This window comes from Crocodylus siamensis, chromosome 7 (assembly GCF_052110815.1).
Source record: "Crocodylus siamensis isolate JL-2025a chromosome 7, ASM5211081v1, whole genome shotgun sequence".
NCBI classification, from domain to species: domain Eukaryota; kingdom Metazoa; phylum Chordata; order Crocodylia; family Crocodylidae; genus Crocodylus; species Crocodylus siamensis.
In genome coordinates, this window is record NC_143401.1 from 21,409,743 (window position 1) to 21,437,357 (window position 27,615).

General features: G+C 44.5%; 1 protein-coding gene across 1 annotated transcript in view; it reads left to right on the top strand.

Annotated features, from left to right (window-relative positions):
- The window catches only part of WDFY4 (WDFY family member 4), a 291,265-nt gene that overhangs the window by 45,663 nt on the left and 217,987 nt on the right, over nt 1–27,615 (top strand). The window contains exons 12-13 of the mRNA XM_090058037.1: nt 6,174–6,267; nt 22,463–22,677. Of these exons, the coding sequence (XP_089914163.1) occupies nt 6,174–6,267; nt 22,463–22,677 (309 nt within the window). The remainder of the gene's footprint in view (nt 1–6,173; nt 6,268–22,462; nt 22,678–27,615) is intronic.

A 27,615-nucleotide genomic window follows, 5' to 3' on the forward strand; every position in this document is an offset into this window, starting at 1 on the left:
GCACAGCTACCTCTTAGTGGCTTTTCTCCAGTCACACTTCCTCTCAAGAGAGGATGCTTCTCCCAGAGCGTTCCTTGGCCATGCAGTTCTAAAGTAGAAACCAAAGTGCAATAGATGACAGAGGCCTGTGAGGCATCTTAGCAGAGAGGTGAATACTTATCTTTGCCTTTTTAAGGGACTTCCTCTTCACTTGATTTTAGTCTTAGGGTCTGATGATTCATGCAGTCACTTTGGTACCCAGAGGATGTAAAATGCTACTTTTTTGATGTGGTAGCAGTCTCTTGTGTGTTGCCCTCCCAGTTACTGTACGTGGTGCAGGGCACCAGTTATGGGTCCTTTGTTCCCATCTGAAGCACAGCCCTGCCTTCTTGAGTGTGGTTTATGGCTCTAGTGCAAATATCTAGTGCTCTTCATGTGACAGACTGGTTCTCTTCTCCTTGTGTTCCTGTGATTAGAGAAAATAGTTTTCTGCAAGCTGTGTGTTAAGTGAGGCTGATTCCTCTTTGGGAGGTAGGCTCTCCCCTGCTGTGGAAGGGCTGCTACAGCTGCTGTGGCACAGATTTACAGTGATAATAGTTCTTCAGATTTACTGGGGCATCACGCATCATCCCTGTAGGCTCCTCTGTCTTATTTTTAAGTAGCAGCCCACATTGATTGGATTTGGGATCAACAGCCTGATAACACCTGAGCTCTGTGAGCAGGGAATGACCTTGAGGCCTACTTCAGAGCCCAGAAGAAGTGAGTGAAGACCAGTGTTAGGGAGCTTGCTGGATTGTGCCAGGCAGTAAGATATGCCCTAGTGAAAGTAGGGTTGCCAACTCTGTTTGAATTTGCTCTGGGAGGTTTCTAGAATGCCAGTGTACCCATGACACAATGCGATTGTGCCTGCGTGTTTGCATATATCAGTTACGCATTACAGTGTGTAGACTTTACGTCAAGAAGGCAAATGCACATTACCATTACATTTTAAAAACCCACTGGATTACTGTATACATCAGATTCAACATTTAATATTTATTTTAATGAATGCCCTATCATTTGTCTCCTGAAGGACTCTCAGCAATATCCTAGAGATTTATTTCTAATTCCTGGAGACTCCAGGGCAACCCTAACTGCAAGGTCATGCGGACGGCGGGCCATGGGGCCTGCTGGGGATTCTGGAAGAGGGGGAGCTGTATTCCAACCCTACAGAAAAAGCTGAGGTAGTTCCAGGAGGAACAGAGACTTTGGGTGGGGCTTTTTTTGTATCCTGTTCTTCATTATAACACCAGGCAGGCATGTGGACAGGCACTCAAAAATTGTAAATAAGAATTATCTCAGAATTATGAGAGTGCCTTAAATATATCAGTTTTTAAAAATGATGTTTTAGGTCTTTTGATTTGCCTTCTCCTGTTTGAGCATCCAACACATTTTCTAGCTTTTCTCAGTAGTAACGAGGGTTACAAGCAACTTCTCTTCCCCACCCCCTTAAATAAAAGTTGAAATGTTCAGATTATCACAGGGCTCTAGGAAATGGGGCTTTAAGAAACCAAATTTAAGAGTCGGTGTGTGTAGTTTTGGTGACATATATCATGACTTAATATTCCAGAATGAGAAGCCAAGTTCCTCTCTCGTATAATTAGTTCCCTTGATTTGAGTGAACTTATGTTGAAGGTGTAGTCATCATTGGGTTCAGTAAATACAGGCATACAATGAATGAGAACTAAAAAATAAACTTGAAGTGTGAAGTGGTAGACAACCTCTGCAGACCCTTTGTGCATCTCTAACTAACCTAACTGAGGAATGATCTCCAAGTTCCCAACTTCTCCAATCTAAGTATGGCAGTGTCTCTAAATTATAACTTCCACTATAGAAGATGATTTGTCCAAGGAGCATAGCCAAGGAACAGAAAATACAGAATATAACTCGCCTCCCTTTTGTTATTTTATTAGCACATAGACTGTCAGACCCAATGGTAAGATCCCAAGATTGGAACTGGAGTCTTGCAGCCAGAGGACAGTCCAGAAGGAAGCCAGTGAGCCAGGGGTCAAGCATTACTAAGTCGGGACCAGACTGTCTTAAATCAAAGGAAGCTGGCACTTGTAAGCGAGGGTGCTGAACAACTTGCAGACCATTGTGTTGTGTTGCTGCTTCTCCCTCAAAAAATTAGGAGTGGCTAGCCTGCTGCACCTCAGTTGTCCATTAAGCACAAGCAAGGCTGCCTGGTATGGCTCCTGATACTGTTAATTTCTGTGGTAATTTTGCCAGAGATGTTGATAGGCCAGGATTTTACTCAGAGGTTTTTGCAGCATGCCTCCTCATCTTGTATATACAGCTCATGGCGCACGGTGCTAACCGCGGCCATGGGCAATTGTTTACACTAAAAGAATGATCAAATCAATTAATACATAGCTAATAACTTAGGCACCATGTTAGATACTCATTATATTAAATCCCTAATTAATTATTCACAACCAATAACCAATTACCCCGACTTATGCCTAATGAATGGGGGGAGTAGCAGTCCCTCACTCCTCTCATCACATGCTTGCGGGCTCCACCTGCCTTGGGGTATCCACACAGGCCCAGGCGTCTCATGATTTGCAGCAACTGTTTCCATTCCAGACTCCTGCAAAATACAAATTCTCTTCCACACATCTCCATGCACTCTTCTCTGCCTGGGCATGGCCTCTCCAAGCTCGCAGAGTTATTTATACAGTTAAACACGCAGCGGGAGAGCAAGCTGGCGGTAGCAGACCTGGCAGCACCTCTGGGCTCACTTTCTCTTAAGGCACTTGGGCACACTGAGTCTTCCCCTCAGGTTGTGCCTTCTTGAGTCTGAACCCACACAGGCGTCCTGGGGTTTTCCGTAGCTGGCCACTCTTTCTGCCAAGCTGTCCCAGTCCTGCCACAGTCCTTTCCATAACCACTCACACAGGGGGTTTATCACCTTCTTACCAACCCCCAAGCCTCCAAGCCCAGCAGGGAATAGCTGTCCCACTCTCGTCCTCACCCTAAAGAGTTTGTTTAGCTCACTTAAGAACTTCACTTGCTCAATCTAGGGGACTGCTCTCTCTTGCTTGATCCTTTAGGCGCGCCGCTGGCCTCTGGCCCACCCATGAGGTGTTCAACAGGCAACCATGGGGTGTGACCACGCTCCAGGCTCTTCTCAGCCCTTCTTATACTGTGCACACCTCTCTGCACCCCAGGAGTGGGAAGACACTGTAGTTTTAAGGGGAGCTGCTGTTGGGGAGTTTGTGACCCCTTGCGGAGCTATTCCCAAAGACACAGAGCCGCTGTCTGTCTCAAAATTTATTCAGCATGCTGGGCACCCTGAGCGAACTCAGAGGCCCCGAATACAACTGTTAAAGGCGTTTTATAGTTTACAGACAAGATGCACGCGCAGGTGGGAATTTTCCACTGTGAAAGAAAACAAGATATCAGGTCAGTTTGAGAGACCCTTAATTGGTTCAGACTGGTTTTTGGCTACGTGCTTGTTTTTGAAATGCTAACTAATCCTTGATTGCTTCAGACTTTAAGACGACTAAGGTTTAGTCATTCCAGAGTCTTATCAGGCTGTGTTCGTGAAATGCTGAGTCTTGCTTTGTAGTTGATTTCTACAGTATTATCTATGATCTTGTTAGAAAATTTCTACACTGCCCAGCCAATCCCTGGGCTGGAATTTTCCTGGGCTTCCGAACTGCTTTTTGAATCTTGCATCCCCTTGTTGGAGATCATACTAAACTACAAATATGGCGTCCCTACTGGGACAATTGTGCATCCCTTTGCCGGGGGTAATACAAACTACAAGTATGCTGTCCCTGTTGGGACAATCTCCCTCAAGCATTCAGGCAGAGCCTGATGTAGGACACATAGAAGGTAAATAAGTGCTCCTTAAGCTGCATGTTACATATAGAAATTTAAAAAAATTATAGATGCTTATTATTCTGTGGGATAAGCTGTCACGGCTTCATGGATGTCAGTGGAATAGTAGCCATTTACACTGATGCTGAATTTGACTATATAAACATAAGGAGTAGCAAACAAGTGATTTTTTTTTTTTTTGCAAGTACTGTTTAATAAAGCAATATTTGCCTTGAGGGTGCAGTAATATTCATCTGTCACAGTGGGGCAGTGTGCCACATGTTAGTTACTTTGCACTGATATATGAGCAAGGGGTTCTGGAAATGACTTAACAGGTGTTTATTTATAGACATTGCTCTCTTTCAATTTCTCTATAAAGGCTTTTTATGACTATTTTGTTATTTATTCTTCTGTTTTATACAGTAGATTGGTGCTTGCTGTTTTATTTTTTACATCCCATTAGTGCTGCCAGACCTTGTCTGAAGTTTTCTCTCTGGGTTTTATATGAGAAGAATGGCATGTCTGATGCTGCTGGACAGCCCACATCTGGAGAACAGTGGTTTTCAACCTTTTTGGACTCAAGCCACCCCTCCATAACTTCTGAATGTAGTGGCACCACATTTTAAAAAGTGTTTTTATTAGTAAAGTGCATAAAAATCATAGATAATAAAAATACCGTATCGGCTGTATATGTATACACACACTTAAGAAATCAGCATGAAGTATCACTGTTTAAAATAATGGGAAAAACCACAATATATTTATTCAACAATAAACCTATTTTCTACTTCCCCAGATCAGTGTTCATCAGCCGTTTTAGGCTGTGAACTGAACTTGACCTAGTTCAGGTCATAGGTAGACTAATGCTAGGACCCACACACTGATGTTGCTTTTCCCTGTGGCATCACAGGGAGAAGCACTTGCAGCTAGCAAACATGGATGGGAAAGCAAATGCAGCTGAAGCCGCCACCGCTAAATGCTGCTGAAGCTTCACTTCTGTACGTGTGATCTGGTTCAAGGATTATAGGTTGCCAACCCCTGTCCCAAATGATCAAGTGAACACTCCCACCATTGCTATACAGGGTCTAATTTCAGTGGCTGTGATCCACCCCCAGGCTCTGGAGTAAGGCACTATTTTTGTAGTGTCTTGTATTTCCCTGCACAGGGAACTGTGAGCCAGCTACACAGGTGAAGCCTGCTACACTATCTTAGTTATTATACTTGAAATACTCTTGAGATTGTGAAAGTCCCGGGACAAGCCTGGAGATAATTTCAAGCATCCGTCTGCTTTCAGTTTTTCCCTATACTTGGCAATAATCAGGGTCTTGTCTGACCTGTCTTCAGTCCAGGCTGCAGCAGTGAGTCCCATCCTGTCCTAATGGGTCCCTTGCACAACATCTTCCAGAAACAGAGGCATGAAGGGCAGGTCCACATGGTGACCACGGTGGTGGGGAACCCTTGAAAAGATCTTGTGGCTCTCTGACTGAGAATCACTGCTCTAGTAGGAAGGTTATAGATTTAGTTCGGAGATGCAGCCAGAGGTTTGGGTACTCCTGAATGCCCTCCCTGCAAAGTTTTGGCTTAGAAATTAAACAAGAAAGCAGCTCTCATGAAATTTTCTCTCAGGCATGTGTCCATCTTGCCAGTAGGATGTCATGAGATGATTTTTCTGTGATACGTTGACGATGCAATTCCACCTGGTGCCTAAATATGTAGGGCTGTATGCTAAAAGTGAAAAATTTGTGCAGAAAAACAGGTAACCCAACCGTGTAATGCTCTGGGGAGGTTCTGATTTGGTTTGATGTTCAGGGAAGGGTGGGAGAGGGGGAGAGATACTGATTTATCAAGACTAGGTCTTTTTCCTGCTGGTGCCTTTCAACTGGGGGTGAGTTCTAAGAGCTAGGTGGACTTGAGTACCTTTTGAGAACAAGATGGTCCCTTGGGACATCAGGGTAACAGAGAACGTAATATCTGGTTTGGGCTGGTGCATTAGGGACTTTTTACTGTTTACTGTTTATGATGCAAATTTTTCAAGTTAGAGCATGTTTTCAAAGTGCCATTTCATGTCTCTGCAGCCATACTTTCATCATACACAAGGTCAGATTAGAGCTTGAATTGTAGTTTCCAGTACTTCTAGTCAATCATCCCTTGGCTTTGTTGCTCCAAGTCTGTCTATGATGGTTCCAGGTTGCTGGTCCATTAGTTTTGTTGCTAACACTGAATCTGGCAAAATCAGGCAGAGCATAATGCTGTTGTCTGCTATAATATTAACCAACCTTGCATATCTTTGTCAATGATGCTGTTATAGTGATGTTGTCTATTTCCTGCAGATTGGAAGGGGGAAACTGTGCAATTGTGCACCCAGGTGCTGTCTGTGTCATGGTGAGGTTGCTTCCAAAGCTCTACAGGGAGGAACATGCTCAGGTGAGTGCCTGGTTAGATGGTGCTGTCATTTACTTTTCTCCTACTCTTTGGTCCTGGCTCTTACTATAAGAATCATTCCCTCCTGCATAACAATGTTGCTGGCATCAGTAGAAAATACTAGCAGAGGAATAATGCTAGTTTTGCTGTGTTCATCAGAGGAAAGAAAGCAGAGGGGTTTTTTTTAATAGTTTTAGGAGACTGTCTTCTAGAGAGATCATAGGATTTGGGGCATTAATGGGGTCTTATGTTTAGGATAAAGGTGCCCTGTAGATTGATAATGGCCTCTATCAGTATGTACCTTCCATACCAAAGATTCTTGCTGGGGGGGTGGGGTGTTGACTGTACACTTTGGTCCTTTTGGTGCAGAGCATCTGCTCTTTGGATGCTGCCCACTGCAGCTCTGGAGCTGGGTGCATTGGGTCTTGGTTCCAATCCATCTGTATAAATTGGCCAGAGTAACTGCACAGGCATCAAGGGGTAGGAGAATTAGTTTTACTTAGGGTTGGGAATCTGACTGGTCAAAAAATACCTTGTCAATTGACTCATCAAATATTGTCAAATAACGGTCAATATTATCAAATAGTGCTCACATATATTACGCATTAATTTATAAGAAGAATGAAGAGAGACACTGTAATTTTTAGAAAGTTAGGTATTTAGATGGATTTTAAAAAACAAGTTAGTTAATTGTTATTGCGAACCAATAACTGTCAGCATTAGGGAAGTGTAAATGTGAATCATATTTAGGACTGAACAGTTATCTGAAGCCACAGCAAGTCTTTGGGACCCTTTGTGGATTGGATGTTGGATCTCTGCTTGCTGTCTGGTAAGCAATATTCAGAGTTTAGACTCAATAAGAGGCCTGACAATCCCAGTGTGAACTCATGCTTTTTATTTATTCATTTTATTAGATATGTATTTGTCTGTATTATTATAAAGACAATCGGTAATTACCATGCTCCAGCAGCCTCGATGCACATGTATAGGCGCTCTTGGTGCCTAATATAAAGAGGAGGGCATTTAGTAGGTTCTACCATGATACAAATATCTCATTTCTTTGCATAGCACATACACCCAAATAACATGTACACTTTGTTTTTGGAAAGCAGAATGTAGTAACAAAAAGTTTCTTCCAGAGTCATGGCCTGGAGCTGACTTTTTAATGGATAGACTGTGTCACAGAATGGCTGCCTGATTCTCTTAGTCAGTGAGCTGGAAGTAGCTGAGAAATGGTTGACACCAAACTTTGCCCTCTTGTTTGCTTACTGAGAGAAACAGGCAGCCATTTCGGACATAACATTTTCCTGCTTCTATTCCAGTGAAGAAACGGCCCCGCCCAAACTTAAGACATGAACCTCAATTTTGGAGGGCTGATTTTTGGGAAAAATGTGCATGTGATATATGAGGCAATATGGCAGCTTATATAGTAACTCATGTTATTAGTGGGGATGGAAGCCACAAGTCCTTGCACAGTGGGCCATTACTTGCTAAGGAATGTCCATCTTGGAATTTGTTGCTGCCATTGTTTCAAAAGAATGTTAATATATTAAATTCAGAAAATTTAAAGGGCCAAATCCAGCAAACTGTGTTATACCATTCCTTCTGCCATTAACTGTATACTACAATGGGAGAGGGGGCTGTTAAAGACTTTAGAGCAGGGGTAGCCAACCCACGGCTCTGGAGACACATGCAGCTCTTCAGAAATTAATATGTGTCTCCTTCACTCTTTGCACAAGCACACGGTGACCAGCTTCCATAGCTGTCACGTCACGTCACGCAGCTGCTAGCAGCGAGCACATTACTCAGGTTGGAAGTTTGGACTCTGAAGCCACAGGTTGGCCACCCCTGCTTTAGAGTGTAAGGATCCCTTTTTCCAGGTACCTCTTTGGGGGGGTGTTTTGAAGAGATGTAAAAGAAAGGGTGACACCTCTTCAAGTACCCTGAGAGACATTATGCCTGTGTTGTATACTGACTGCTTGATAATTAGACTCTATTCTTATTAAGCTAAATTAGCTCTTTAGTAAAGCAAATATTTAAAGAGAGGCTGTCACTACAGTTTTGTGTTCAAACCATGTGCACATTAACGGACTTCCTAGCGCCTGCCCCAAGCTCTTCCCTACTGTCCCACGTGTGCTTCTGTTTGCTTACTAATAGCTGCAGAGAACAGGCATGGGCATGGGATATTAGGGAAGGAGTATGATCACTTGTGACTTCTGAAATGTTTGCCTATGCTTTTACTTGACATTTTCCCACCCAGAACAGTTCTTATTGGTCAGTGTACAGGAAGGACTACAGATCTTCTTGATCCAGAAATACGCTCTTTGGGTAAGACAGACTGCTGAGAGAGCTGGCCAGTCCTCCTCCTCCTTTTACTCCTAGGAGTCTGGGAAGGAAGGGATATTCTGTCTCGTGCTTCCTGTTTATCCATCTGCAACACAGCAGCTGTTACCTGGCCCCAAGCATCTACAATTTTCCTATGTTGTGAGTAGTGCATGATGCATTTTCTGTTTACAGTCCTGGGGCTTAGTTCTGCTCTTGATTCCCCTGTTGTTGTAAATCACTGGAGCCAGTGGTGTGACATAAGTGTCAAATGGTGCATCAGAGCAGAATCAAGCCCGCAGACTGTCTGTAGCAGTTACAAACTGGTGCATCAACCAATAGGAATTTAGCATTTCAGTCTCAAGATTTCCTTAGCTTCAGTGCAACTAGGAATGTTCTTGGATAAATTTTATGTTGTCAAACACTCCCTTGACACACCCTGACTGAACAAGCAGATTACTCAAATGATGTCTTCTTCCTTTTCTAAAATATTTGGATACAAATTAACATATAAACTGGAGATTTGCAATCACATCAGAACTCCTCATCTACGTCTCTGGAAGGCAGGAGCATAATTAACTTCTGGCATTTCTTGAGTCTTTGTAGCAATCCAAGCCAGCATCTATTAAAATTTTGATAATGACTGTAATTAATTTCTGAAAAACAAGTAGAACAGTTAATTAGATGAGAGAAATAGCAATCAAGAAATTTGCTGTAGCAAAGTTGGCTCTAGGGCTCTGCTGTACGAGACAGAGAAAAATAAAAACCCCACAGACTTTCAGTAGATGGCAGTGTTATTAAAAATATAAAGTTCTGGGACACATATTCCATCTATCTCAGTAATGTATTTGTATCTATTAATCTTTATTTTATTTTTTTTCTTCTTCACTCCTTTCTCATTTGATAAAAATGATTAGCAATATTTATTTGGCCACGGTGACTGGAGGTCCCATCTGAGATAGAAGCATCATTTGTCTCTTACTATGGATAAGAAACACCCCTGTCCCAGAAGAAAGTATAGTGTAAATGGACAAGAGAAAGCATGGGAGGAGAAATAGGATCAGAGAGAGAAGTGACTTGTTAAAGGTCCCATCAATAGTAGAGCCGATGATAGACCTTGGGCCAAATTCTAATATACCTATTAAACATGCAAGTGGATTTAGGGGCTCAAGTGTTACTCTATTCTACTTTGCTTGACCTCATGAAAAATGATTAATATAAAAGGTGGGTTGGCTTCTCCTTTTTCTGTTTTTTTGTGACTTATGGGTCAGATGATGGTTCATTGCAAAATTAGATGTGATATGTGTGTTCATGAACTGGAACAAAATGGAATAGGATTGCATTTAGATGCATAAGTCTTTCTATGCACCTAACAGGTGGACTAGAATCTGGTCCTTTGTTTCTCAGAGATCTTAATTTACTGCCTGGGTCCGTCAGAACGTGCTACCTTGCTAAGGGATGTGATTTAGTGTCTTCATAATCTCACGTTTAATTCTCGAATGCAGATACTGTGAGTGCAGATTCCCTCAGATGTCTTGGCCAGGTTTGCTTAGGATTAGGATGGCCATCATAGAGGACAGTCCGGTTGTCCTCCGTTGATACAAAACCGGACGCCTATAAGCCGAGTAGCAGAAAACTGGAATGTCCTCTATGATGGTCACCTTGCTCAGCATGCAGATGTGACTAGCTGTTAGTGCTTTGGGAATCTTGTGCCTCTCTGGAATCTTTTTGCTGCTTTTTCATGGTCACAGTAAAGGTTTGGTCTCCAGAACTTAGCTGCCGATTCTGTTTGGAGGAGGGTGAGACAGAATAGACTGAAATCTGCTCTTCTGTGGTTGTGTCAGGTTTGTGATGCCAGCACCAAGTAGTGAGACTAAGGACTGGCTTGGTACCTTTTCTTATATTGAATAGTATTAAGAGGCCACTTGTGGAGTGTGAAGCTACTCACTTTACGTAATAGACTCATGGTCTGGTACAAAAGGGGATAGTGAGAGTTGAGTAGTTTTCCTCACTGAGTAATAACACATAGAGAAAATGAGGATTTTTCTTTCCCAATCTGTGTACTTGTTACAAATACTGTTTTTCCTTTCCCTTTATTACATTGGTATTTGATAGCTGTGATGAAGGCGTATCAAATACTTTCTGTATAGAGCCTTCCAACTGTGGACTCCTAGACATAAAAAATCCCTCTGGTACATGGGCAGAAGGCAACAGGGATCTGGCATTTGTTTGCCCATATGAATGCTCCCTTCAGTCTCTTTTCAAACAAGAAAGGAACCTTTGTGCTTGCCTTTGTAGTGAAGTGGCCAGGAAGGGGCAGGAAAATCCAGCTTCTTTGTTCTAGGTTTGCTGAACTTGCAACTGATGCAAGAGTGCACCGAGGAGTGTAACAGGCAAGGTTGTCTTTTTTCTTTCTATGCTTTTTAGACCCATATGCAGCACTAGGGGCCATAAAGATGGGGGCAGGAAGGGTAAAAAAGTGGACTGCATCCAGATGAGCACGGATATGCGGTATAGTACGTGGCGCCACAGACACTTCTGCGGTGCCACACAATGCATATGTAGGCATTCCTTGTGCTGCTACTTTGCAGTGTGGGTGGTTTTCTTGGGAGATCCTGGGGTCAAAAAAAAATCCCACATCAAAAAACAGTGGGGTAGTGCACGTGGAGGAAGGGTGCGCCACCCAAAACAAAGCCTAGTCGGGTGGAGCTATACTCCAGCTGCCAGCTTTACCTGGCCTTACCTGGTCTCCTGGTAAGGCTTCTGGGACCAGCGCAGTTTGACCTGAGTTTGAATGAAATAGAATGTTCTTCAATAGCAGGGGTGAGCAATGAATGGGAATTGGACTACTCTTAATGCCAGGTAAAAACATCTCACATCTGTGCATGAAGTTCTCTCTCTGGAAGAGCATCAGGGTCAATTTAGCTCTGTATACTGTACAAGTCTTTTAGTTCTACTGAAGAGAGAAAACAGCAACTGCTGCTTTGTGCAGAAGCATTAGTGGACATTAGTAAAAGCTAATGCATCCTGATTTTGACCTAAGGAAATAAAATCCATTCCCTGTAGGATTTGCTGCTTCTCAGTGACCTTTTTCAGACCCAAGCAGTGATGTGTTCAACTAACGCTGAATGTGTCAATGTAGTAAGGGCAGTAATAGGTAACAATTTAGAGAGGAAACTCAGTTTGACACAACGCTTTTCTCCTGTTCCTTCAGAATGACAATTAAAAGAAGATGAGAATAGATCTGTGGTTGTATGTTGCCCCCATTTCTAGATGCAATAAAAAAAAAACCACTTGGATGTCAAATGCAACATATGAAAATTTGCTAAAAGCCCTCATAAAAAAACCAAACCAAAATGAAGGAAAAGTACTGTTTGATTCTTTAAGTGAGAGAGAGAGAGAAATATATATATAGGGAATTGCTCCTGGGATTTCAGAAATGGAGAGCTTTTGCAAACTAAGCATGTTCCCATCACTGTATTCATTGTAATGACTATGTTTGTGCGAAGCTTATTTCCTTCCTTTAAATACAAAATCTTCAGTGACAAAAAAGAGAAAAAAATTGACACTTATTTGGAATAAACTGGGTTCATGTTCTCTCTAGCCAAGCAATGTGGATAAGAGCATTCACAATAGGTTATTTGTTTTCAACTTTTAAAAGCTGTTTCTTTTGGAATTTCCTGCTTAATTGATGATATCCTGGAATATTGCCTCTCACTCATGTCACACTTCAGTCCCTAATTTTTATCATGTCACAAAACCATGCATTCTGGCATATCTTTAGCGAACTGGAAATATAAAGACATATATCACTTACGATGAGAATTTTTTACAGGGCAAATTGAGAGACATTTCTATTCCAAATGCTTTTCATGATCTGGTTTGTGGAATTGTTCAGTGAATAAAGAAGAGAAAAGAATGAGCTGTATACTTCATTAAAAAATTAGGACATGGTCCATTCAGGAAATTATTCAAGTAATCTGGTTGATAAGTATTATTTATCATATCAATCTGGATTTGGCCCCTTTGTTATAATTCCCCTTTAACTTTTCCCTTTTGATAGGTCATGTCTGAGATACTGGGCATGTTTACATGAGCTGCCCACTGCACAGTTGCTGCTGAGCAGTCATTTAGTACTTGCATAGGCACACTTGCATGGCAAGTACTAAATGACTGCACAGTAACCAACGATACTGCACAGTAGCTTATTACTAGTGCTCAGTAGCACTGTGTCATGGTTTGTGTCTGGTGAGGCTACTGTGCAGTAGTAACGAGCTACTGTGCAGTAAGCATCTTGTGTAGGCCTGGCTACTGTGTGCAACCCCACTATAGGAACAGGAGGAAAACATTTTGTATTATAGCAACATTTTTTGCTCAATTGCTCATTTCAGGTGCATTGAGAACTAAAGAGAGAGTCATTTGGTTGTTTTAATACCTGTTTGAATCTTACCAAGTAAGATTTTTCACTTTTCTGTTGATCAACTGAATTACCTGACTAAAGAGCAGGAGTGATTTTTTTAAATGAGTTTTTTATAAGAATAGAAATTGCCCTCCAGGGAATCACCAAAGTTACCTTAGTCCTCCGTATGAAGTGGACACATTATGTGTCCAGAGAGGGGCACTCCTGTGCTTCAGTTGGATAACTCAGAGTTAGTCACAAGCTGCACTTTGGGTTGTACACTAGGTGAAACAGAATTTTGTCGACAACCATTTTTTGTTAGTACCACAACATACCTGAGATTATGGCAATATATGCTGTAAGTGGGTCTCAAGGGACCTCTGGTCAGGTCTCCATGCCTTTTTTAGAGATGTACTTCTTAAAACTGAGGGTAGAAATGCATGAGATAGAGTTGAGCAGAAGCATGTTCTTGTTAGATATATGAGGTTCAGGGTGCATGCTCTGTAGCTAGTTCTGGGATGTGGCAGCCAGATTTCCCCCCTGAATTTGTACCGATTAGATTGCCCCCATGGAGAGATCCAGCTGACATATCTCAGAGTATAGTGATTATAGGCTTTTCTTTGCTGATGTATCCTGCTTGTAAGAGAACAGAAAACTTGCAGTCTATCTGCATGCCATGCCATTATTCAGACTCAGAAAATGAGCTTCATTTATTCACCAAAGGAGCAGCAGTGGAGGTTTTCACTCTGTTATATGCAGAGCAAGGCCTCTTCCTCCTCTCTGTTTGCCTGTCACATAGTCTGTCCTTTTAGCCCTGTGCTTTTTAGCTTGCTCTTCAAACTGTTAACAAAAATGTGGAATTTTTCAAACTCTCAGACTACGTTTTTGCTTTTTAAAAAAGTCCTCAAATAAGGAATTCTTCTGAGACTCCCTGTAAGTTATGCAGAAACCTTATCTTTCAGCTGTGCCTATGATATTTCATAAAAGTCTGCACTGGGATCCTATCAATGCTTCACAGTACTTGGGACAAGAAATGAAAAGCATCTGCAGTTAGGTTGACTTGGGGAATAAGAATGGAATTCAATGACTTAAAATTTCCCCGGGGGTTAATAGCTTACACTGAGGGCTGAATCAGGGGTGGGCAATTATTTGGGTCTAAGGGCTACTTAGGGAGTTTTGGTGAGCTGTTTATATGCCTAAGTGAATAGTTCAACTTATTTGAACAATTTATTTTTTGTTTCCACCTGAGGTGCAATAGAATGACCTAGGCACATATATTCCAGCTGCAAGTAAAGTATCCCAAAGGCCTACAAGTTAAGGCATCTATTCAAGAAGCAATAAGTTCCCCTCACCCAAAGTGGGGCTGAACTTGTATTTTTGCTTCCTAATAAAGGGCTCTAACCACCATAAAGTGAGTTATGCCTGATTTGTTATTCGGTGTTTCTCTTGCAGCTGTGAAATACTAGCAACTGTTTCTCAGAGATGCTCTATATACTGAGGCCAGCAATGCAGTAGCTATAGTACAAACCACAAACCACGCTGTTTCTCATTCCAGAACTGCTTGTGAACTTTCTGACTATTGAAAATTGTATAGGTCAGGAAAGAGAGACCATATGTGAAAAACTTGGTTTAGATAGTTCCCTCAAAAGATTCCTAAGAATATAAAAAGTGCTGTAGTGTGTCAGACCGCAGGTCTGTCTAACCCAGTATCCTATCTGTCACAGTGGCAGTGTGGGGCTGTTAAGGGGAAGTATTTTTAAGCAGGGCACATTCAGAATGATCTGTCCACTACTCCTGCTCCCTACATCTTCCAGTCACACAGGCCATCTCTGCCTTCATTAGCTGTAGCTGGAATGAGTGTACTATATGCAATTTATCAAACCTACTTTCCTCCTCGAGTTTTCATTCCAAAGAGAAATGGACACTAGAAACACAAGAGCTTTGTTTATATTGGAGTATATTATATGGCCCAGTTCTGCAAACCCTCACCTGTGCAGTTTTTACTCATTAATGCCACTGAATAAGAAGGGACTAAGGGCTGGCCATTTCCAGTTACCTCAGAAGTTACTCTATTGTTGATTTATTCTGGACACAATTTCCAAAAGCATTCAGGTGACTAAGGAGCCTAATTCACATTTACACGAGTGACCTAGGATCTTACAAGAACATGGAATTTAGGCTCCTAACTACCCAACTTGCTTTTGAAAATGAGAGTTGTATTCCTAAGTCACTTAGAGCTTTTGAAAATGTTACTCTCTCTGTGTTGGCTTTTCCACTGCTATGAAAAAATGGTACCTACATCAGGGAGGTGGGGAAAAGTTAAATTAATGAATAAAAACTGAGATTTTTGAATGGAAGGTGCTGTGGGATTCATTTATTATTTTGTATTTTAGAATAACATATGGAACTATGGCTATCTCACAGGGGAGAGAATTGCACCTGATTAAAATGAATCTACACTGCAGATTATTTGACGTGCTCCCCTTCTCTCATATGGAAGGGGAATTACCGTGATATATATTCAGCAAACAAATTGGAGGAAGCTGGGAACTACTTAAGAATGTTGGGCAAATTGCTAGGTGACATTTTGACCTTAGACACTAATCTGATGCACAACTGCAAACCTTTCTGTATTCTAATTGAACCTCCAGTATCCTGACTCATGGTGCAAGTAATATGTGTTATGAAAATCAATCCATATATATGGGGAAACATAGACTGGTTTCCTGCCACCATTAATATTTTCACTAAAAAACCATTTTACTGGAACTAATATTCCTGAAAACATCACATTTTATTCAAAACAAGGCAATATTGTTATTGACAGAGCTGCTACGATAATGAGAACAATCAATTTTTTGTACTCCATTATGGTCACATTAGATTTATTTTGGAGTAAATCTGTCATTTCACTTACTCAGGATCTGTAGTTTTCACTTTTATTTTTTAAACTTTTCACAGCTTTTCAATGTATTTTGCATCCAGTAGAAGTGAATAAAATAATAGAATTAAAATTGAGGAAGCGTTAAAAACTAGCTATTTATTTCTGCAGGTCAGTGAAGCTTCTTTTAGGAGAATCATACTTGTAATCTGCAATAAGGGTAGTGGAAGAGTATACACTTCTGCTTGTGTAATATGAAAAGAATAGCAATTGAGATTTAGGGCAAACATTTCCTGAGAACTCTTAAGGCCACATTTTGAACTGTTTAATCTTGTGATAAGTGGAAATGGGAAAATCTGGATGCTGACCTCTTTGTAAATATGTCCTTGATTACGGGTATCAGACATGAAAAATGTAAGTCTCAGGTTCTTCTAAACTTGGTGTACACCATAAAGAGTCTGAACAACAGAGTAAGTTAGAGTGGGCAAGCAAAGCCCCAGGCTCAAGCGCTGATTTAGAGGTGGGAACAGCATGGCCTTCTTCCAACCAAGAGTCTTTAAGAGGCATAGCCCCACCCCCAGTAGTGTATCTGGGAGGGCGGAGGGTGGAATGATGCCCTTGTGGAGGTTTTGCCATAGGACAACCCCTGGGAGCCTGCGCTGCTGCCTGTCCACCTGCGGCAGCAGCAGCAGCAGCAGCCCAAGCTCATGCTACAACAGCCACAGCTGTAGCAATAGCAGCTGCCACCTGGGAGAGGAGAGCCAGGCAGGTAAAACTTTCTCCCCCCTCTCCCCACCCGCTTCACTGATCAGCATAATTCCTCCCCACATGTACCTCCGCCCCAGGCACTGAAGGAGCTCCCTATACCTCTGGGTATGAGTCTTGTCTTTCCTATGTCCTTGCACTCTGAATCCAGTAATGTTACTTCTGATTTAGACCACAAGATCAAACCCAGATTTCTTCATGTGTGATGCCGTAAGACATACCCGTTATTCTTTGCTAACCAACATTTATGTTAAGTATTTCCTTGAACAATATTTCATAGACATTAGGGCTGGAAGGGACCTCATGAGATCATTGGGTCCAGCCCCCTGCCCAATATAGTTTACTTGTCCAAACAATTTTCTTACAAAGATGTATATTGGTGTATACTAGGTACAGCTACCCTTGCACAAAGCCCAGTTAAATCTTCAGGCCCTGCTACTTCTCTGGCTGGCATAAAAATTGCTTTAAAAAATCAATGCAAGTTCAATTAAAAAAGTGCTTTAAAAGCAACAATGAATTAAGGTCTCAGTCCAGCAAAGCACTTAAGCAGGTGCTTAAAATTAAGCATGTGCTTCAGCATTTTGGTAGATCCTGGACTTAATTTACTAAAACAATCAATTTGTCCAAGTCAGTGGTGACTCTTTGCATGCTTAAAGTTCAACATAGTCTTCAGTACTCTACTTGGTTGGACCAATGGCTGCGTGGTGATATTCCCTTCTTCTACAAGGGAAATTGACAGCTCCCCTTGTCTCCTTCACAACCCTAGTGGTGCAACAAAAAAACTTGAACGGAATAACCTAGAGGTTAGACATGAGGAGATATGAACTGTTTTCATAGTTTCATAGTAGCTAGGGTCAGGAGGGACCTGAACAGATCATCTAGCCTGACCCCCTGCCTCAGGCAGGACTGAATGCTGGGTTCACAAGACCCCAGACAGGTGATCATCCAACCTCCTCTTGAATTTGCCCAAGATAGGGGCGAGGACCACTTCCCTGGGAAGTTGGTTCCAGATTTTGGCCACCCTAACTGTAAAAAACTGCCTTCTGATTTCTAGCCTAAACCTGTTCCCCATCAGCTTATTGCCATTGTTCCTCATCACCCCAGGTGGTGCTAGGGAGAAAAGAGCTCTACCTATTTGCTGTTGATCTCCCCTTATGAGTTTGTAGGCAGCCACCAGGTCCCCCCTCAGCCTCCTCTTGCTGAGGCTAAACAGGTTCAGGTCCCTCTGTCTCTCCTCATAGGGCCTGTCCTGCTGCCCTCTCACCAAGTGGGTGGCCCTTCTCTGAACCCTCTCCAGGCTGGCCACATCCCTCTTGAAGTGCAGTGCCCGGTACTGGACACAGTACTCCAACTACAGCCTGACCAAAGTTGCATAGAGGGGGAGTATCATCTCTTTGGACTGCCTTGAGATGCACCTTTGGATGCATGACAAGGTATGGCTGGCCTTGCTGGCTGCAGTCTGGCACTGGCAGCTCATGTTCATCTTGGAGTCAATAATGACTCCAAGATCCCTTTCCATCTCTCTGCTTTCAAGAGGCGAACTCCCCAGCCTGTATATATGCTGTGGATTCCTTCTCCCAAGGTGTAGCACCCTGCATTTGTCTATGTTGAACCCCATCCTATTCTCATCTGCCCACTTTTGTAGTCTGTCTAAATCTATTTAGAACCTCTCTCTCCCTTCAAGTGTGTCCACCTCACCCCACATCTTAGTGTCATGAGCCCTAGATTTCAGGAGGGCAAACTTCAATGAGCTAAGGAGAATAGTCAGGGAAGCACTGAGGTCCCAGAGGGGAGGGGTGTCCGGTGTCCAAGGAGAGTGGTCGTTCCTCAAGGAGATGATCCTCTAAACCCAAAGGAAGGTAATCCCAACAAGGATCAAAGGGAGCAGGAGGGCACACAAGCCCCCATGGCTCACCAAAAGCATCCGGGAATGTCCCCTAGCTAAAAGGGAGGCGTACACCCAGTGGAAAGGAGGGGACATCACCAGGGATGACTATACTGCAGTTGCTTGGGGAAGTAGGGGGGCAGTCAGGAAGGCCAAGATAGAGATGGAATTGGGACTAGCTTCCCGGATTAAGGACAATAAGAAGTCCTTCTTTAAATACATAAGGGGTAAAAAGAAGGTTCCGGGTAATGTGGGGCCCCTGCAGGACATGTTAGGAAATTTGGTCGTCACACCAGACAACAAAGCCAACATATTTAATGATTTCTTTGCCTCCATCTTCCTAAGCAGGGACTGGAACAGCCACCCTCCCACTGGGCCTCACTCAGGCTGCAGGGGAAGCGTACCTAGGCCAAGGGTTAGTGAGGAACTAGTTAGGGAGCTTCTGGAGGGACTGGACGTATTCAATTCAGCTGGTCCGGACGATCTCCACCCTAGAGTACTAAAGAAATTGGTTGAGGTCGTTGCAGGACCCCTGGCACAGCTTTACGAGGACTCGTGGTGCTCTGGAGTGGTGCCAGAGGACTGAAAGAGGGCCAGTGTGGTTCCCATCTTCATAAAGGGGAAGAAGGAGGACCCAGGAAAGTATAGGCCAGTTAGTCTTACTTCGATCCTAGGCAAGCTGTTCGAGAAACTTATGCTGGCACACATCCATGAGGGGCCAGCAGGGGTTTCATGCTTACGGCCAACCAACACGGGTTCATCAGTGTCAGGTCCTGTCAGATCAACCTGGTGGCCTTCTATGATCAGATCACCAAATCATTAGATGCAGGGGTAGCAGTGGACGTAGTCTTCCTGGACTTTTGGAAGGCCTTCGACACTGTCTCTCACCCTGTTCTCATTAAGAAACTGGGGGACTGTGGTGTCAACACCCACACAGTCAATTGGGTCGCCAACTGGTTGGAGGGCCACATCCAGAGAGTGGTAGTGTACCAGGTCATTTTCAGCCTGGAGGGATGTGGGCAGTGGGGTTCTGCAGGGCTCGGTCCTCGGGCCTGCACTGTTCAACATCTTCATCAGTGACTTGGAGGAGGGGGTAAAAAGCACCCTGTTCAAATTTGCTGATGACACTAAGATGTGGGGGGATGTGGGCACACTAGAAGGGAGCAATAGGCTGCAATCGGACCTAGACAGGTTACAAGGGTGGGAGGATGAGAACAGGATGGGATTCAACACTGACAAGCGCAAGGTGATGCACCTGGGGAGGAAAACTGGCATCATACCTACAGGTTGGGGAACTCCCTTCTTGTCAGTACAGAGGCAGAAAAGGATCTTAGAGTCATCATTGACTCCAAGATGAACATGGGCTGGCAGTGTGGGGATGCAGTCAGGAAGGCCAACTGTACCTTGTCATGCATCCACAGATGCATCTCGAGCAGGTCCAAGGAGGTAATCCTCCCTCTCTACACGACATTGGTCAGGCCGCAGCTGGAGTACTGCGTCCAGTTCTGGGCGCCGCACTTCAAGAGGGATGTGGACAACGTGGAGACGGTCCAGAGGAGGGCCACTCGTATGATCAGGGGGCAGCAGGGCAGGCCTTATGAGGAGAGGCTCCAGGACCTGAACCTGTTCAGCCTCCGCAAGAGAAGGCTGAGGGGGGATCTAATGGCCTGTTGCAAACTAGTCAGGGGGGATCAGCAGACACTGGGGAAGTCCCTATTCCCCCGATCACTGCCAGGAGTGACCAGGAATAATGGCCACAAGCTGGTAGTGGGTAGATTTAGGCTAGATATCAGGAGGCGCTACTTCATGGTCAGGGTGGCTAGGATCTGGAACCAACTTCCAAGTGAAGTGGTGCTGGCTCCTACCCTGGGGGTCTTTAAGCGGAGGTTAGATGAATACCTTGCTGGGGTCGTTTGACCCCAGTACTCTTTCCTGCCATGGCAGGGGGTCGCAGTAGATGATCTGCTCAGGTCCCTTCTAACCCTAGAAACTATGAAACTTGGACAGTGTGCTTTCCACCCCCTCATCCAAGTCGCTGATGAAGATATTAAACAGTGCGGGCCTGAGGACCAGGCCCTGGGGTACCCCACTGCTTACCAGTTTGAGTACAACCTGTCCACTACTACTGTCCGGGTGCGTCCCACCAGCCAATTTTTTACCCATCCAACTGTGCAGGCATCAATGCCACAGTCGCTTAATTTATAGGTGAGGATGGGGTAAGAGACAGTGTCAAAGGCCTTCTTAAAGTCCAGAAAGACTACATCCATGGCGACACCATCAATCAAGGATTTAGTTACCTGGTCATAAAAGGCAATTAGGTTGGTCAGGCAGGACCTGCCTTTAATGAACCCATGCTGGTTGCCCCTGAGCACGATTTCCCCTGCTGGCCCCCACAGATGTGCTCCTTGATGATTCTCTCCAAGATCTTCCTGAGCGCCAAGGTGAGGCTTACAGGCCTGTCGTTGCTTGGGTCCTCCTTCCTTCCATTCTTGAAAATTGGGACCACATTAGCCAGTTTCCAATCCCCTGGCACCTGGCCAGGTGACCACGAATGCTCATATAGCTGGGCCAAGGGCTCTGGGATGACCCTTGCCATCTTCCTCAACACCCTGGGGTGGAGGGCATCGGGACCTCCAGATTTAAAAATGTCTAGTCCTTCCAGAAGATCCCTAACTACATCTGCATGGACTGAAGGCCTGACAGGGCTATCCTCAAGATTGTCCCTACCTTTGCGGGGTGAGAAATATCAGCTTTCTTGTCTGGCATAGCCACAAGATTACCATTTGTCTCTTGCAGGGGCCCTATATTGCCTGGTGCCCTCTTCTTGCTCGCAGTGTACTTGAAAAAGGACTTGTTGCTGTCCTTAATCCTGGATGCTAGCTTGTGTTCCATCTCTGCCTTGGCCTTCCTAATAGCCCTCCTACACTCACGGGCCGAGGAGGAGTACTCGTCCTTGGTGATAGCTCCTTCTTTCCGCTGGTTGTATGCCCTGCTTTTAGTCTTCAGGCATTCCTGAATGCTGTTGCTGAGCCAAGGAGGTTTCTGAGCACTCTTACCCCCCTTGCTTCTCTCAGGGACTGATATCCTTTGTGCCTGGAGGATCGCCCCCTTAAGGTATGACCATCCCTCATGGACTCCCATCTCCTCTACCTTCTGGGCCCTCAGTGCCTCTACCACTAATCTCCTAATCTCATTGAAGTTGGCCCTTCTGAAGTCAAGGGCTATAGCCTTGGTGTGAGCCCTTGATGCCCTGTGTTGAATAATGAAATCCAGCAGGTGATGACTGCTATTGCCCAGGTGGTCAAGGACCTGCAGTTCCCTTACCAGGTCATCCCCCATGGCCAGAACCACGTCCAGCAAGGCGTTACCCCTAGTGGGGCTGTGCACTTCCTCAATAAGGTGAAGGTTCTGTGACAAAGCCAGGAACCTACATGAGTGGTTTTGATGCAGTTTTTTATGGAACAGCCACTGATTTGCACTTCAACCCATTGATCAAATTGTAAGTGGTGTGGACCTCAATCATGAAAGCTGCTCCCCTTGAGTAGAACACTGTATTCCCTTTGGGTGTGTCTGTACTGCTTCCCCAGTGCTCTTGAGACTGCACCTTGCCTGCTTGCTCCCTCTCCATACTTGTCTGGAAATGAGCAGGGAATGTCTGCCTTAACTGATTTGGGTCAAACTGGGGATGTCTCTGGATACTGTTCTTGAGCTGTCTCTTTAGGTTGCTTGAGAGCAAAGGCCATGTGTGCCCTGAGGGCAGCTTTACTACTTCCTATCTGAGTTCTGCATATGCAGAATAGAACTAGGTATGTGGAACAAGCAGTCTTGTGAGCACCAGGAAGCAGGGGAGATGTAGCCTTAGATCCCCATTATTTACTGTGCAGTAAAAAATCCATCAGCATGCCAAATCAGTCACAGATGCTAACCTCAGCCCTTTTTCTTTCAGCTCTCTCAGGAGATCCAGTGTGCTGTGGCAGATCACATTCAGTCTCTGGTGAAGTCAGAGAAAAGCCGCCAAGTGATGTGTGGGTCCAGCTTGCTGAGCGCTATCATAAACTCTTGTCAGGAAGCCCTGATCAATGACCGCAACCCATTACACCTTCCATTCATTAGAATTTTTGAGAAGCTTGCATCACAGTCAATTGAGCCAGATGTACTCAGGTATGGGATGTGCATTTAAGAGACTTTGAGTGGTTTGTTGGTGTTTTGCTACACAAGGACGTTGATTTATTTCTTTACTTAATACTAGGGAATTTGAGATTCAGTTCAGCAAAATACTTAATCTTGTGCTTTAAGTCTCGGCTGGGACCACTAATGTCTTTGAAGTGTCACACATGTGCTTAAGTGATTTGCCGAAGTAGGACAGTTCTGTACATTTTCATAGTGCCTTCAAACAATGGACTAAAGCATCCTACAAGTGTTAGTTACTGGTAATTAAGGAATATAAAAACATAATAATTGCCATGAGGGCTAGGGAAAGACATTACACATAAACTGGTTTAAGTGCCAGAAATTGCTTTAAACCTGTAACAGAACAGATGTTCAGTGCACATAAGCCAGTTTGAAAATGGCTGAAGCTGGTTTGAGATAAACCTGGTTGAATATAGCATCAGACTTAACTGATTTGGGTCAAACCGGTTTATTCAATGTCTGTCCCAGACCCCTTGCTGGTTTAAGTTAAATGAAAGTCCCCCAGCATCCCGGCATGCTCTCTGGACTGCACAGGGCATCTTCTCCACAGCAGAGCTGGCCCCTCCCCTCCCCTCTGCTCCCTGGTTGGAACCTGGCAGAGACTGCAGGCATTTGCTTTGCTTCCCCTTGCTCCCCCCTCCCCTCCCCTCCCCTCTGCACCCCTCCCTTGCCCTCCCCTCCCTTCTGCCTTATACAGACATCTCAGCATTGGCTAGCAGACCACATACTGGCTATGGTCCCTGCTGTTGGAGATGGGACAAAGGTTGAATCAGCAAGTAGCTGGTAATGTCCCTCTGTTGTTTTCTTAATGGGCTGATGAACACCAATTTCGGGGTGATAAACACTGTGTTATCAATTCCCTGCTGGGTGGGGCGGTGGGGGGCAGGGGCTTCCTAATCAGAGCATCCTGCCAGGTCCTGGCCATGCCCCCCCTCAGCTGAGCATTTTGGAAAAGATGGGAGGGCTGCTCTAGCACCCCTTAGTTTCTAGCCTAAGCCACTGCAGGCATAGAGCAGCATTTCCTGGGACGTCTTCGCCGTTACAAACTGATTTAGCCTAGCCAGGTTAGATTAACCTGCAAAGATTGCATCAATTTAGGCTAAGGCTTTTTGAATGTCTGTCCCTAGCCTTACTGGGTCAGAGCATAAGTCCATCTTGCCCAGCATCCTGTGTTGCATAATGGCAGAGAGTGGATGCAGTAAGGGAGAGTGAATTGGATATGATCAGGGTCCTTTTCCTACTGTTCTTCTCTCATTTGCTGCCTCCAGTGTTTAAGGTCTAGGAAATTTTGATTCAGAGGCTGTGTCCCTAACTCCTGTGCTCAGTAGCTACTGATGCCCCCTTCCCCCCAAGAATGTGTCCAATCCCTTTTTGAATCTGACTAAAAAGTCAGCTTCCACAACATTTGGTTGCAATGAATTTAAACCTTTAAGAACACGCTGTGTGCAAAAGAACTTCCTATTGTTAGTTTTAAACTTACTACCTACTAGTTTCATTTTTTGACCTCTAGTTCTTATATTGTGAAAGACAATTCTAATATAATAAAAGGCTTAGTACTGCCCTCTATCTGTCAGTAATGCTGGGTGCCAACTACACATGTGCCCTGGAGAAGGTGAATGGCAATTGGCTGAATGGCCCCCCCACTCTCAGGCAGGAAGCTGGAGGTGGAGGGAGCCCTTTGGCTTTAAAAGTGTATTTACTTACCATGGCTCCTGTCAAAGCTGATAGGAGACAGGGGCAGTAGGACCCAGGGGGAGCCTCAGCAGGACTGAGCAGGCCACTGCGCTCTACCCCACCCCCAGCAATTGCACTCCCTGCCTGGTAGCACTGTTGGTGCCACGTGGCCTGGCTGCATTGCAGGAGCAGGGAGCACGGAGCCACCAGTAGGGTGTGTGTGTGTCTGGTGTGGTGTGGGTGTGTCTTGTGTGTGGAGCCAGGGCCAGAGTGGGTGGGTGGGTGTGGGTGTGCTGCCAGGGGCAGAGTGGTTGGGTGTGGTTGTGGACCCAGGGGCAGAGTGTGTGGGTGTGGTTGCGGAGCCAGGGGCAGAGTGGGAGGGTGGGTGGGCAGCCAGAGGCTGTCTGGGTGGGTGGATGGGTGTGGGTGTGCAGCAGGCAGCAGAGTGGGATGGTGGGTGTGGTTGTGAGGCCAGGGGCAGAGTGGGTGAGTGGGTGTTGTTGTGGGGTCAGGGGCTGAGTGGGTGTGTGTGTTCATAGGATAGTGGGTGTGTGTGTTCATACGATTATTCCCACACACACACCCCACAAATGCACCCACACTCCCCTCACACTACCATACATGCAGACCCCACCATCTATACCCTGTCACACAGGCCAGGCACCCTCCCCCAACACAACCCCACACAAACCCCATACTCACCCACATCCCACATATCCACACAGACCCACAGTCCCCTACAAACCTATACCCATCCCCCACAATATGCAAAAGTAAAACTTCATTTTAGGGTATTGTACAATCCCCTCTATGTGCACTACACAAACACGTGTATAGCGGGAAAAAAATATTGTTTGAAATCAGATTAATGAATGCTGTATATGTTTCCTTTTTGGAATTTCATGTGGTATCTTTTTGGTTCCAAGATGGCACAACCCCTTGCTGAACAGAGTACTTCAAGGGGCAAGGGGAGGGACTTCTGGTGGCAAAGGTCAGGGGTTAGGGGGTGGGACTTCTGGTCACAGGATGGCAACCAGGGGGGAGGGGCACTTGCCAAAGTGGGGAGCTACCCACGCAGCCTTCGATAGCTTGCCAAAAATGGCCATCCTCCCAAAAGAATTGCCTGCCCCTGGTTTGCATGGCCGGCCCCAAAGTGTGAGTGGTGGGGAGCATTAAGCTCTCCCTGAAATGCTTCATCATTCATGACGGGCAGCTGGCTAGTAAATAATAAATCCCTGTTTACTTCCTCTTTGCCTTTTAGTATTTTGTAACCCCTTATCATGTCCCCTCTCAAGCATCTCTTTTCTAAACTGAATAGGCCTAGCCTCTTTAGTGTCTCATATGGAAGCCCGTCCATACTGCTAATCATTCTTGTTGCCCTTCTCTGTAATTTCTCTAGTTTTTTAATATCCTTTTAGAGGTGTGGGGACCAGAACTGGGCCCAGTATTCAAGTTGTGGATGGATCATGGATTTATTAAGGGGAAATAATGATACTTTCTGTTTTGTTCACAATTCCCTTCTTAATAATTCTTATTGTTTTGCTGGCTGTTGAACATTGAGCTGATGTTTTTATAGAACTGTCCACATGACTCCCGGATCTCTCTCCTGTGTGGTAACAGCTAATATAAAGCCCATCATAGTGTAGGATAATTTGAGTTTGTTTTGTCCCAGTGCATCACTTTGCACTTATCTGCCATTTAGTTGCTCATTCACTCAATCATGCCAGATTCTTCTGTAGTTCCTTGCAGTCTGCCTTGGTTTTTGCCACCTTGCTTAATTTATGGCAAGTTTGGCCACCTTGCTACTTATCCCCTTTTCCAGATCATTTATGAATATGTTAAACAGCACTGGTCCTAACACAGATCCTTTGGGGACCCACTGTTTACTTCTTTCTATCTTGAAAATTAACCATTTATACTCGCTCTTTGCTTTCCTCTCTTTGAGCCAATTCCTAGTCCATGAATGGACATTCCTTATAATCCCATGGCTACCTAATTTAGTTAAGAACCTCTGATGGGGGACCTTGTCAAAGGTGTTTTCAAAGTCCAGATATACTATGTCAACTGGATCACCCCAGTATACTTGCTTATTGACCCCTTCAAAGAACTCCTAGTAGGTTGATGAGGCATGATTTCCCATTGACAAAGCCATGTTGATTTCTCCCTAGAAAGTCATATTCATCCATGTGCTGAACAATTTTTTTTATTAGAGCCAGAGGGAGGAAAGGTCTGGATTATTTTTCTCTGGTTTGCAGATGAGAAAAACTTAGGGATGACTGGTGCCTCCTGAGCCTGGGGTGGGGAGGGAGGATACAATTTGTGGGTGGGCCCGGGGGCAGGCCAAAAGCCTCATATCCACTCCTATACTTCAGTGCCGTGGCTTAGTGCCTCCTCCGCCCCAACATGCTGCCGGCCTGCATGGCAAAAACCTGCCCTATCCTGAGCGAAGCTGAGTCAGAGGCCAATCTCAGGGAAGGCACATGCCTACCTCGTGCCCCCCCAACAGTCGCCTGTGGAAAAACTGATACACAGGTTTTCATGTAGTCCAGGAATTTGTCCAGGTTTTCCAGTGGTATGTTGTTCAAAAGGCCAATACTTCTATAATTGATCTTGGGAAATATCTCGTCTTAGAAACACTTAGTCTGAAGATACATTTGGTATCTCCACAATACCATTTAAAATCAGTGCCCTCTTGATCAACATCTGTTTCAGATGAGATCTGTGGCATCAGTGATTTAAACATCTGTGTTATAACCCAGTCTCATGCTGCTACACAGATAAGCTCTTCAGTAAAGCTGGTGAAAATATTTAATTTTGCTACCAAAAAATAATAGAAAAGAACACAATTCATTTGAAATATCTTTTCAGGAATATTTTAAGTTAAAAGTGAAAAGAGTTTTGCTTAAAATTATTTTGGTTTCACTTTGTCCAAAGGGAAGAAAGTTTGAAAATGGAGTATATAACAGTGCTGTTCAACCTTTCAAGGACCAAGGCCAGATGAATGCTGTGCAGGCAGTCTGCAGGTTGGATCTGGTGCGTGGTCCCAGGCCCATGTGCTGGATCCAGTTCCATGTACCATGTCTGGGGCTGAGAACCAACTTATTGGGCCAGGTCCTGGCATATATGTCAGGGCTGAACCTGAATGCCAGCCTGATCCAGCGCATAGGTTCTTGACATTTACCCTATGGGGCACTTTATTGGTCCAAAAATGTAGCGGTAGGGTGCAGTGGCAAC